Genomic DNA, 13,566 nt, shown 5'->3' with positions numbered 1-13,566 from the left:
GATAGCCAAAAAGTGGCTGCCAGTTGATGACATTAGTGGCTTCTAGAGATAGGGGAAGAAGGGAAATATGACCAAGGAAACATATGTGGTCTCTTTCTAGTTTGAAAAAATGTTCTTAATTAACTAGGTAGTTTGCATAGCTTAGAAACATTCATTAAAACCCACAGAATTGTACATTTTAACTGTGTTAATTATATCACATTATGAGTTACATTCAACAAAATGATTAGAAGAAAAAGCAAGAACACTTATTTTTATTTATTTATTTATTTATTTATTTATTTATTTATTTTTGAGAGAAGTCTCTATGTGTAGCTGGGGCTTCCCTGGAACCCTATTTAGACCAGGCTGACCGAAAATTCAGATATTCACTTGTTTCTTCTCCTGCATGCTGGGGTTAAGGGCATAAGTCACCATGCCTGGCTCACTGATTTTATTTAAAATAAAAGTGAGGATCTGGAGAGGTGGCTCAGAGGTTTAGAGTGCTTGCTGTTCTTCAGAGGACTAGAGCTCAGTTCTCAGCACCCATGATATGAAATTCACAACTAGCCATGATTCTTAGTTCCAGGGGGTTAGATGCTCTCTTTTGCCTCCTCTTAAGACTCTCACAAGTGAGTCATGTGGGCACATGCACACACACACACACACACACACACACACACACACACACACACACGCACGCACGCACGCACGCACGCACGCACACACGCACACACACACACACACACACACACACACACACACACACACACAAACACCCCAACCAATATCTTGCTTCTAATCCATACATCAGTAATGGATTATGACATCATCTCTATAGAGACAGTACACAGCTTCCTAATTCTTTTCATTTTAGAGTTGAAAATACCCACTGCTGACTGGTACTGTAAATCTTTGAAATTTCTTTGCTGTACCAGCAATTCTCTGACTTTATGTGGAGTAACTCTTGGAATTAGTTTCTAAAGTCAGCAGACTATCTGGAAATGACCTTAATATCAAAATTGCACTTTGAGTTTGGTGGTGGTGGTGCATGCCCTTAATTCCAGCACTGAGGAGGGGAGGGAGAGGGAAGCCCTGTCAATGCCATATTGAGAGCTTTTTTAAAAAACTACAAAAGGCTGGGTGGTGGTGGAGCATGCCTTTAATCCCAGCACTCGGGAGGCAGAAGCAGGCAGATCTCTGTCCTGGAACTCTCTCTGTAGACTAGGCTGGCCTCAAACTCACTGAGATTCACCTGCCTCTGCTTCCTGAGTTCTGGCACTAAAGGTGTGTACCACCACTGCCCTGAAAATTTACCTAGTTTTAAGAGGGCAAATGAAAGACACAGGATGGGAGTCTAGGTCTTTGAATTCTCACTCCAGTTTATTAGTTGATTTCCTCCCTTCATCTGTCATTAGGCAAATGACAGTTCCCACATGTATTTGAATTTTTTTTTATCATTCATTCACACTGAACATCACCAGTGTGAAGCTTTGAGCTTGGAAGATATAAATGCAAGAGATGAACATATAGTCTCTAACTTTAAAAGTCTCTAAATTTAAAAGTTAATTACTAATGAACATTTTCCAAGTTATTTTTATATCTTCAACTAAGCACCTAGGTTTTCACACCTGGGATTTTTTTTGTATGAAAACTATAAGTTCATTTTAGCAATTATAAAACACCTTTCTTGTCAGGGAGAGAGGAAAGTAGGGAGTGTGTACCTCAGATTCTCAGTCTATCATGGCAATCAGAAATGATTCATTCCTTTCCTCCTCTAGTTTAGGCAAGCTCTATCATTTAACTAAATTTCTAGCAACTACATTTGACTCTTAAAGAGAACCAAACACTTGGGAATTTGTTTTCCAAAGCCATTCCATTAATACAATTGATCTTTCTTGGGAGGGAAGAGGATCAAATGGTTGAGAGAATAACTGTTAACTTTTGTAAGATTATAGTTGAGAATTGAAAGCAACTCTAAGGATTAAAGTTTACCCATCAACACTTCTTTGACAGGAAAATATAAAGAGTAAACAGGGACTTCAGTCATACAGAGGTGTCAGCAATTGCTCTGTGTGCTCACCCTCGATTCTGTAAGTCCTCTAAGTTTGAGGCATTCCATTCTGAGCCCTGTGGAGACAAAGACATGGTTAGCGAGTATTATCAAATAAACTAAACAGGGAGGATATCTGGAAAGGAGCACTGTGGGGAAACAGTTTCTGACAAGTGACTCAACAGCATCTACTCAATGCCTCTAAGTAGCAGGAACTTTCTAACACCTAGTTTTTATTAATGATAATGCAAAAAGTTATGAGTGGTGCGTGTGTGCTCACATGTGAACAGACCAGCGCCACAGTATCAGGTGGAGATTAGAGACGACTTGCAGGAGTTGGTTCTTGTCTCCCACCACATGTGTTGTGGGTGTCAAATTCAGATTGTCAGGCTTGGGGTCAAGTGTCTTTACCCACTGAGCCATATTGCTGACTTGAGATCTTGAACTTCAAAACCTAAATACTAAACTGTTTTCATCTCTTATGGGTTGGGATTAAAGGGGTGCACCAGTAAATCCAGTTTATATGGTGCTATGTTCAGGTCAGGCAAGGATTCTACCAGCTGAGCTCCATCTCTTGCCCTAATTTGTTTTTTTTTAGAACTGTACTTTATTGTGTGTGTACATAAGCGTTGGTGTGGGTGCATGCATGCCTCGATGTGCATGTGGAGGTCAGAGGAGAATCTGAAAGAGCCTTTCTCTTCCTCTCCCATGTGGGTTCCAGTGACTGACCTCAGGTTGTTAGGTATGGTGGTAAGGGCCTTTACCTGATGAGCCACCTTGCCAGCCCCCGACTTTTGCTTTTTGTCTTTTTTTTTTTTTTTTTTTTTTTTTTTTTGAGACAGAGTTTCTCTGTGTAACAGCTCTGGCTGTCCTGGAACTCACAGAGATCTGTCTGCCTCACCAGTGCTGGGATTAAAGGTGTGTGCCACCAGTTTATGGCAGATACTTAAGTTTCAGGATCAAAAATCATAAATGTGACAACAGTAGTTCACTTAATGACTGTCTCGCTCAATAGTACACTATTTCTCTGTACTATCATAAGTATAACCAGCTTGTGGCTGAATTTTTATTTGATTATTTTTAATTTTTTAAAATTGTACATTGGTGTTTTGGAACTGGAGTTACAGAGTTGTGAGCTGCCATGTGGGAGCTGGGAATTGAACCTGGGTCCTCTGGAAGAACATTCAGTGCTCATGACTGCTAAGCCATCCCTCTAGCCCCTAAATTTTTATTTGAAAACACTCTTCTAGAAAGGATCTGTAATGTCAAATCTTGAAAAAGATAATCAGTAGTAAAAATCTTGCCACTTTATTCATAAGCAAAATCACTCTGTATCTAATACTCTCATGTTTCCCTTGCTATGCTAAAAGACCCTGCTTTTTTGCAAAAGGTCTCTATTCACGCATAGGCTTTTCTTAGCCAAGTCAGACAGCCTCCAGGAGAGCTAGAGCTGTTGATACTAAACTTTGATTGGGCAAAGGCTTCCAGCTCAGATAAATTATACAATCTTACGAGGATTTAGACGAATCTTTTTTCGTAATAATAACCTGGCTTCCCACCAGTCAACCTTTCCTTCTTACCGAAGATTTTCTTTGAACCATGTTCTAAACATTCCTTCTCCGGATCAGCTGATACCTTTCTGAATAAACAGATCTCAGTAAAGTACAATGCAGAGCTGAACACTCCTCCAGAGGTAGGGGACTTGCTGCCTCTCTTCACACAGTCTGGTTGAGTTCCAGACCCAGCAACTATGCATGAAATGGGATCACTTTGAGAAAAGTAACCCTGCAGTTTGAAACTATGTCAACCCACAGGAGAGGAGAAAGGGGTTTGGACGCAGGACATGTGGTACAAAACCAAGGAAAAGTCAGCAAAAGATGTTTAGATTCCATCTTCAATCACTTATTTTGCATTTTGATTAAGAATTAAAATTTATAATTTTCCTATTTAGAAGTTATTTTATTAAATAAGAAAATTATTTACACCTTTAATCCCAACACAGGAGGCAGATGCAGATCTCTTGAGTTTGAAGCTAGCCTGGTCTACAGAGTGAGTTTCAGAATAACTGGGGCTACATAGGGAACCTGGTCTTAAAAAAAAAATTTACAAACAATAATAACTTTCATACCATAAATATGTCCAAATTCATACAGTGTATAAACATGTATAATTTATGGGCTCAGCTGATAATGATGTGTCAATCAATGCAGGTTCATTAACTCTAACATATGTACCACTCTTTCATTTATTTATTTTTGTTTTTTTCCCCTTCGAGACAAGGTTTCTATGTAGCCTTGGGTCTTCTGTAACTTGTTCTGTAGACCAGGCTGGCCTTGAACTCATAAATATCTACCTGACTCTGCCTCCCAACTCCCAAGTGCTGATATTAAAGGTGCCTGGTCCAAATGCGCCACTCCTGACAGGGCCTGCTGATTATGTGGCAGGCTATACATTCATAGCAGCTGAGGGTACATGGACATTTTTAATCTTCTGCTTAATTTTCCTACAAATCTAAAACATCTCTAAAATTAAAGTCCACATACTAGACGTATGTGTATATGTAGATAAAAATATGACTAGAAAGCAATAACAAAAGATTATTATATCTTCTTGGATAATGATAAAAAGTGATTTATTATCTTCTAAAATTGAAAAAAATTCTACAATGAACTTAAGTATTTTACTTTTTATGTGTATGTGTTTTGCCTGTAACACATATGTGCCCCACCTGTGTGTTTGGTGGCCTTGGAAACCAGAAAAGGGCTTCAGATGCCCTGGAACTGGAGTTCTGGATGGCTGTGACCATCATGTGAGTGCTTGGACTTATTCACTATGTAGTTTAGATGGACCTCAAATTTGTGACAATCTTCCTGCCTCAGCTTTGGCAGTACTGGGATAACAGATATGAACTACCATTCCTGGTAAACATAAATTATTTTTGTAAAAAAAAAGAAAGTCAAGAAAGGATCATAAAATCCTAAGAAGAATCTGTTGGTAGAGACACTCCCACATTTGTTGGTGATTAGGGAGATATAATTTGGGGGAAATTAGATTGTTATTTCTGCTTTCAGTAATATTAAAAATTGCTTATATACCATAAAATATACCAGTTGAAGAAAGGGTAGAGAGGAGGCAGTTCTGAATTCTAGATGGAAGTGAGTGGTGGTAGAGACACAGGAAATATGCCTGTCTGGTACACAACAGGTTGATCAATCAGGAAGTGGCTATAATTGGTATTTATCATGCTTGTGCCATTTATTTATTTATTATTTGTATATTTATTTGAGATAGGGTATCACTGTAGCTCTGGCTGGCCTAGAACTTACTATGTATACCAGGCTGGCCTTAAACTCATAGAGACCTATCTGCCTCTGCCTCCTGAGTGCTGGGATTAAGGGTATCTGTGCATCATGTTAGGCAAATGTGTGTGTGTATGTATGGTGCTGGTGATCAAACTCTGGGCCCAGCACACCAGAGAAAAGTACCACTTTTTTTTTTTTTTTTTTTTTTTTTTTTTTTTGAGACAGGGTTTTTCTGTGTAGCTTTGGAGCTTATCCTGGCACTTGCTCTGGAGACCAGGCTGGCCTCGAACTCATAGAGATCCACCTGCCTTTGCCTCCCAAGTGCTGGGATTAAAGGCATGCGCCACCAACACCCAGCTACCACATTTTTTTTTTTTTTTTAAGTATTAAAATCCAAATTTAGGGCTGGGAATGTGGTTTAATGGTAGAGTCCTAGTCTACACAGGTCTCTATGCTTGATCTCCAGTACCAAAGAAACAAGCAACGCTTGATGGTAAAGTGACTTCTAGTTTGCTCCTGATCCCCTTCTTCCCAGGGTATCATGGCTCCCAGGTTGAATTCAAACTCTATATGCAACTGAGGACAACCTTGTCATGAGACCTGGAGTGTCACCACACCCAGCTTACATGGTGCTGGGATCAAACTCAGCACCATATGCATGTCAGATAGGTACTGTACCACCTGGGCTCCATCTTCAGCTAGCTCTGGCCATTATCTAACATGAGCTCTTTTTGCTTACTAGAATTTTGTCTTTCATAAAAGTTCAGTCATATTTCATGGAATTTTGGCAAAGACCATCTGAGTGAGTGGCTCCTAAGATTTCTACAGACAACACAAGAATTCCAACAATGGAAGAGTAGGATATGCTCCTACTACTATGGACACATGAAACTAGAATTCTTCAACCTTAGAGGCTTGTTATCTAGTCTCTCTCTGTGTGTGTGTGTGTCTTGAGGCAATTAAAGGTCACTGAATGTTTTCTAACTATGAAGAAAAATTTTTAGTTACTGACTTTTTGGTAAACATGAAAAGTAATTTGGGGGCCTCAAAATGCTTCTATATGGTTTCATTATGTTTAAAAGTTGAGGGCTGAGGATGTAGTTCAATGGTAGAGTATGTGCTTAACATGTGCAAGGATCAGGATTTGATCCGGAGGGCTCCAGAAAATAACTAAGCAAATAAAGTCCAACAGACTTTCTGTTGTAAGTAGTCCTATCTGCTCAGATGAAATACAACAGGTCTTCTATACATTCAGTAGACTAGAAAGGTGTGAAATCCATCCTATTTAGATATACTGTGTGAAACCACAGCAGACTAGTATATTTGACTCTGAGAACTATAAAAAAAAAGACAGATGAAACATTTAACAACCTAGAGGAAGAAAGCCCTGGTTTGTAGTATTTGTTATTTATTAAATTCCTTGGTATAGGGGGGCTGGAGAGATGGCTCAGAGGTTAAGAGCACTGACTGCTCTTCCAGAGGTCCTGAGTTCAATTCCCAGCAACCACATGGTGGCTCACAACCATCCCTTATGAGATCTGGTGCCCTCTTCTGGTGCGCAGATATACATGAAAGCAGAACGTTGTGTACATCATAAATAAATAAAATGTTTAAAAAAAAAGAAAAAAATTCCTTGGTATAAATATTACCCCCATACTCAGTTTTAATCCACATAAAAATCTACTGAAAGAGGAACTGAAAAGAAATGAGCAGCAGCAAGCCATAACACTCCCATCATACAACACATGTAAATAACCTTAAAAAGCACAGATAATATTACCAGTGTCAGTAAAATAATGTAGCAAAATTATTAGAAAGCAATGAGGCTTTAGTACATATTACCTATGCTTTTAATTCAGTTACATTAATTTTTTTTTTTTCAAGACAGGGTTTCTCTGTGGCTTTGGAGGCTGTCCTGGAACTAGCTCTTGTGGATCAGGCTGGTCTCAAACTCACAGAGATCCACCTGCTTCTGCCTCCCAAGTGCTGGGATTAAAGTCGTGTACTATCACCACCCAGTGACATTAACATTTTTTTAGATTTATTTATTTTATGTATATGAGTGTCTGGCTTGCATGTATGCCTGTGAACCAGATGGATGCCTGGTGCTGGCAGAGGTCAGAAGGGGGCTTCAGATACATAGGAGCTAGAGTTATGTATGGTTTTGAGTCACCATGTGGGTGGTGGGAATTAAACCCAGGTCCTCTGCAAGAATAGTAAGTGCCCTTTACCCCTGAGCCATCTCTTCAATCCAGTTACATTTTATTTAAATATAGTAAAATAACAATTGTCTTAAGTCTGAAGTTGGTTTCAAAATACCACTTAAAATGGCTTTAAAACTTACCAGGAACACATGCTCAAATATCTGTGTAGGACTATCCATCTGACCAAGGATCACTATCATTTCATTATCTATGAATTCCTTGAATTCTCGCAAGTTGCACACCATCTGCATTTCCAACTCTGTACGTATCTGAAACAGAGGTGATATTAAATCTCTGTAAAGTTCTTCTGTGTTTTCAATACCATTTTTAGCTCCAAACCTATTGTTATTCCACTGCATTCCAACATTGAGGACTCAATGTTGCTTACCTCTTTGGATGTGATATTTTCCAAATCCTTTTGCATCATAATCTCCCTTAATTTGGTTTTAATAAGCCTTTCTGTTCGTTCACGTTCAGTTGGTCTGAAGATAGACAAGTAGTGATTTTTCTTAAACAAGAATTTAATCAAAGCAATTAATTCACCATTTGATTATGTTTCCAAACAACTTTTCTTACTCTCATATTTATATTGCAGAAGCATAATAAATGAAAGTACTACACAGGAGTTTCAGGCCAATGTGGGTACTACATGAGACAATGTCTAAAACAAAACCAAAACCAAACTAGCAACAAGAACATCTTCCCAAACTAAACCAACCAAAGCCAAACCAAAACAAAATAAAAAAGCCATATAGAACATAATAAACATGTAAAAACTACTTGAACAGTTTCTATGTGTGTAAGACTTTAAATATACTAAGAATATATTGATCTAAGAAGAAGCAAAGACTAGTTATTAATGACCCACTAAATATAGTGTCATGTGGGGAGACTGGAAAGGTAGAGTCCCCACACCCCACCAAAAATTAAGAAGAAGCAAAGATAACTGTGTATCAAGTATATCTCATGTCCCTATCAAGAACGCTCGTATATCATCACCTACTAGTATTAGTATTAGAATACTAATACCTATTAGTATTAGAATACTAATCTGGGTAGAATAGTGGTGAGACTCTCAATAGAACCAGACCTTAAAATGCTATCCTATGCTGTATATTCATTGCTGTGGGCCTATAATAGGAGGACTGATCCAACCTCTTCCAACAAGGCAAGTTTTATTCTAAAATGGGTTGTAGGGGTCAGCTATCTGGTATACTTCCATCTGAAACACTTTTTCTTTTCATGACAACTCAGAATAGCTTTGTGATTTTTTTTTCTTTTTTTTTTTGAGCAAGGTCTTGCCATGTAGTCCAGGCTGGCCTAGAACTTTCAATATTCCTGCTTCAGCTTTATACTGGGACTAAAGGGGTGTATCACTGCCCTTTTCTTCTTGCTCATTTCTGTGAAATTTTTATACTAACTCTATAGTTAAGGAGACAAACATGTTAAAAGATATGCTAATAATCATACACATTAGCAGGAAAATCAAACCACTCAGTCCAGCCCAACTCTCAATCTGCAGGACTGTGTTGTTTTCGGATTCTTTAAAAGTACTCAAGGCCAGGTGTGGTGGCACATGCTTTTAGTCCTAGCATGCTGAGTTAGAGGCCAGCCTAGTCTATATAGTGATTTCTAGGATAGCCAGGGCTACAAACAAAAAACAAATTTACTCAGCTGGGCAGTAGTGGTGCACGCCTTAAGTCCCAGCACTCAGGAGACAGAGGCAGGTGTATCTCTGTGAGTTCAATGCTAGAATGGTCTCCAGAGCTAGTTTCAGGACAGCCACAGCTACAAAAAGAAACCCCCATCTTCAAAAACTGAAAAGAAAAACAAAAAAAGAAAGAAAAGCACTAGTTCAGTGTAACTGGATGCTTCTCTCTAGTAGCATGGTTCATATTATGGAAGATTTGAATACTTTCTGTCCCATCTTTGCCCCTACCTACTTAAGAAAGGTATCTGCTTTGCATCTCCTTATTTGGAAATAGACATGGCCTAAGCCTTCAGGCATCCTGCCTGTTCCTGCTGCTTACAGCCTTATCACTGGCTACAAAAATAGCCTCTGTAATCTCCAATTCTGTATGCTGCATCTTCACACACTCGGAGTGCCACATTGCTCAGGCACTCAGCTTCTCATGAACTATGCAGAACATAGCTAATACCTGAGCTGCTCTTGCCAAGACATTTCTGTCTTGAATAGGAGTGCAAGTCTTATTTAGGCTTCATTTTTCTTGGACACAGTAGTGTGGGAGGAAATGTGTAATGACAGTCTTCTACTGAAAAGATGTATTGATAAAACAGATTTTAGCACCTGTATGCCTGCATGGGTTCCATTTCTTAGTTGAGCGTTTTTTTTTTTTTTTTTGGTCTTTCAGACTCTGAGAGTAATTTGGGAGCAGACAGACCTAGGTTTAATCATAACCCTGCTACTTACAGTTAATGTGACCTTGAACCAGGTTCCTTGTCTCTGAGCCTGGCAGGCATAACGTTAGATGTACATTGGGGCACCACATATGTACATGCCCTTCTTGGATTGCAAATACAAACTGTTCACAAGAGAACACTGTAAATGCATTTTGGCTCACATTTTTCCTGTATTCTCACCATTATTTTATAGGCCTTTTTAGTTAGCTTGGGTAGGAAAAGGGCAAAGAAAAAGCACTTAGCATACTAACATACTTTCTCCTTTATGATGTCACTGGAAAAAACGTAAAATACAGAGAAAATAAAACTAAAACCCACCTTATCCAGATATAAATAATCATGTCCTAGTTAGTTGTTGTGGTGACCACACCATGACTAACAGTGAGTTTTAGAGAAAAGGGCTTATTTGGTTTACACTTCCACATCTTAGTCCATCATTGAAAGAAGCCAAGACAGGAACCCAAACAGAGTAGGAACCTGGAGGCAGGAGCTGATGTAGAGGCCATCAAGGAGTACAAGGAAGCAACCCCCACCACACACACACACACACACACACACACACCACACACAATGGGCTGGGCCCTCACATCAATCTCTAAGAAAATCTCTAAGAAAATGCCCTATAGGTTCACCGACAGACTGATCTTATGAGGGCATTTTCTCAACTGAGGTTCCATCCTCTCCAACAACTCTTTGTGTCAAGGTGACATAAAACTAGCCTGCACATCAGGTCCGATATTTGGGCATTCAGTTTCCATTTATTCCATTTCTATTAAATGTATCTTAAAACTAAGAACTAATGTTCAGTGAGTATCTACTAGGTGTCAGGATCTTTACCTTTTTTTTTTTTTTTTTTTTTTTTGCTTAGGGATGTAAAGCAATTCTTTCTTTTGTGTTACAGATCCAACATCTCAAATAAAATCAAAATTAGAAAGGAAAAACAATAGTTTACTTATCTTAAGATATTTATTCTTTATTTTGAGATGGGGTTGGTCCTACTATTTGCAGTCAATCCTGGCCTAGAACTTGAAACCCTCCTGCCCCAGTCTTGAAAGTGCTGTGTGCTACTATCCCTGGCTAGAAAGGAGTTTCTCTTCTCTAAGCATGGTTTAGGATATGCTTTTTTGAGCTAGATGAAACATCCATCACTTTGAAACCACCAACCGGCTTCACAATATGAAGTCATGAAGATCATTTTCCATAGATTTGTATCCTTTTGTAACTATGGAATCTTGAAACGACTAGGCCTACTGGAAAGGCTCTGGAACCAACAACTCTGTAAAAAAAGACTGATGATGTTTTGACTACTTCTTGAACTAAAATAAAGCCATAACTCAACAGAAATAAATTTAGCTCAGTATTCTTTTCAATGGATTGGAAACATCTTTCTTCCCTCGTTCCTTTCTGAGACAGGGTCTCACTATGTAGCTCTGGATGGCTTAGAACTCACCAGGCTGGTCTTGAAGAGATCTACTTGCCTCTGCTTCCCAAGTGCTGGGATTAAAGGTAAGCCCTCTCCCACCCATTCCCTTTAAAGAGTAGTTTCTATAGGTTACAACAGTAAATGAAAAAAGAGAACACATCAACTATTGTTCCTGTCCTGGAATTTTCTCTGTAGACGAGACCAGCCTCAAACTCACAGAGATCCACCTGCCTCTGCCTCCTGAATGCTGGGATCAAAGGTGTATAGCACCACTGCCTGGCTTTTTAAATTTTATGTGCACTGTTGATTTGCCTGCATGAATGTCTGTGTGAAGGTGTTGGATCCCCTGGAAAAGTATTTATAGACAGCTGTGAGCTGCCATGTAGGTGTGGGAATTGAACCTAGGTCCTCTGGAAGAGCAGCCAATGCTCTTAACCACTGAGCCATCTCTTAGATTTTTATGGCAATACATTTTTGATTGTAGACACTCTATTCTGTCCAGGAGTGAAAATCCTCAGGCCTTTGTAGGAAACAGAAGGATCTACATGTATGACAGAAGTGTAATCTACATTGTAACCATAGTTCCTAAGGAATATGCTGCCTGGGGCACAAGAGAGGGCTTCCCCAATCCTCAGCAAGCCAACTTACATGTCTGTGAAGAGGGCTGGAGAGTCAGGCCGATGAGACTGCACATCCTGCATAGCATTCCATTCATTGACAGAGGATTGGTCTGAGTTGATATGGCTCTCATAATAACTCACCCAAGTGAGGAAAAGGCTGCCTGGATAGTAGTTGTGCATTCTGGCCACTTCACAAGCCTTGTGCAAGCTCTGTAGTGCAGACCTGAAAGATAGGCCTAGAAATGAGAACTATGGGGTACCAAAAAGATAAAAACCACATTTATCTCAAACTCCTCTAACCTTTGAATTGTACAGAGTATTATTCTCTGTAGAACTCCCTCCCTCCCTTCTGATGCATCCTCAAGGCAAGGTGCTGGGTGAGGGGAAGTTCACTGAGTCTAGGAATCTATGGCCTCACTCATGTTGTGACTGTGTCATTAGCAAACAGAAATCTCAACAATTAACTATTCAAATTTTGTTTCCCTTTGGCACAGAATCATATGATAGCTTATTCTCTATGTCCTTACAGGCTCCACAAAGATCACACAGGCAGATACCATAAGACATGAGGCTATGTTCTCTGTTGTCCAGGAAGTACTGACCTAATGGCATTTATCGTTCTTGCTACGTCTCCTAGTTCTTTAAACCATGTATTCAGTCACATGAGTTACTTTCTAAGAATAGCTCTGGCTATCCTGAGACTAAATTAAACCTTCTGACTCTGAGCTCAGAAACTCAAGAAGGATAAACAAAACTTAAAACTATATATTTTTTTCTATTTACCTAAGCCAAAGCCAGAAATGCTAGAAAATAAACAAAGACAAACAAAAGAAATGCTGGGAAGTAACTTACACAAGCTCAAGGACCATTCTACATTTTGTTTATTGGTCTACCTCCAGTGCTTAAAAAGGCCTAGATTGTAGCTAGAGCTCAAATAATGTCTTATTAGCTACAAACTAATGTTTTTCCCTTGAAGGAAAACTTTTCTTTATAAAATTTATTAGTTTTTAAAATATTTTATGTGTATGAATGTTTTGACTGCATGTATGTCTGTGTACCACATGTGTGCCTGGTACCCAACTGGTTAGAAGAAGATGAAGGATCCCTTGGAACTGTAGTTACAGAAGAGTATGAGCCACCATTTGAGGGTTGGAAATTGAACTTGGGATCTCTGCATGAATAAGTATTTTTAACTGCTGAGTCAACATTCTAGTACCTATCATTTTAAAAAATTATTTATTTGTGTGTGAGAAGGTGCACATCCACAGTAGCATACATATGGGGGCCAGAGGTAAATTTTAGAGGCATTAGTTCTTTCTTCCACCAGCCTTTACCTGTTAAGCCATTTCAAATGATCTTATATATATTTTGTTAAGAATACCTTTTATTCCCCTCCACCTTAAGAAAAGCGATCCGCTGGGCGTTGGTGACACACGCCTTTAATCCCAGCACTTGGGAGGCAGAGGCAGGAGAATCTCTGTGAGTTCGAGGCCAGCCTGGTCTACAGAGCAAGTGCCAGGATAGGCTCCAAAGCTACACAGAGAAACCCTGTCTCGAAAAACCA

The 13,566-nt window shown here is 39.2% G+C and overlaps 1 protein-coding gene across 5 annotated transcripts in view; it reads right to left on the bottom strand.

The window, feature by feature from the left end:
- Ssh2 (slingshot protein phosphatase 2) overlaps window positions 1–13,566 on the bottom strand; it is a 254,071-nt gene that overhangs the window by 27,215 nt on the left and 213,290 nt on the right. For all 5 annotated transcript variants that reach the window (XM_027426677.2, XM_027426681.2, XM_027426676.2 and 2 more), the window contains 4 exons: window positions 12,031–12,225; window positions 7,927–8,020; window positions 7,679–7,807; window positions 2,063–2,109 (listed from right to left, as the gene is read on the bottom strand). In XM_027426677.2, the coding sequence (XP_027282478.1) occupies window positions 2,063–2,109; window positions 7,679–7,807; window positions 7,927–8,020; window positions 12,031–12,225 (465 nt within the window). The remainder of the gene's footprint in view (window positions 1–2,062; window positions 2,110–7,678; window positions 7,808–7,926; window positions 8,021–12,030; window positions 12,226–13,566) is intronic.

The sequence above is a fragment of the Cricetulus griseus genome, chromosome 7, assembly GCF_003668045.3.
Source record: "Cricetulus griseus strain 17A/GY chromosome 7, alternate assembly CriGri-PICRH-1.0, whole genome shotgun sequence".
Taxonomy (NCBI): domain Eukaryota; kingdom Metazoa; phylum Chordata; class Mammalia; order Rodentia; family Cricetidae; genus Cricetulus; species Cricetulus griseus.
Note: the sequence above shows the minus strand (reverse complement) of the source record. Positions and strands in the feature narration are given on the sequence as shown.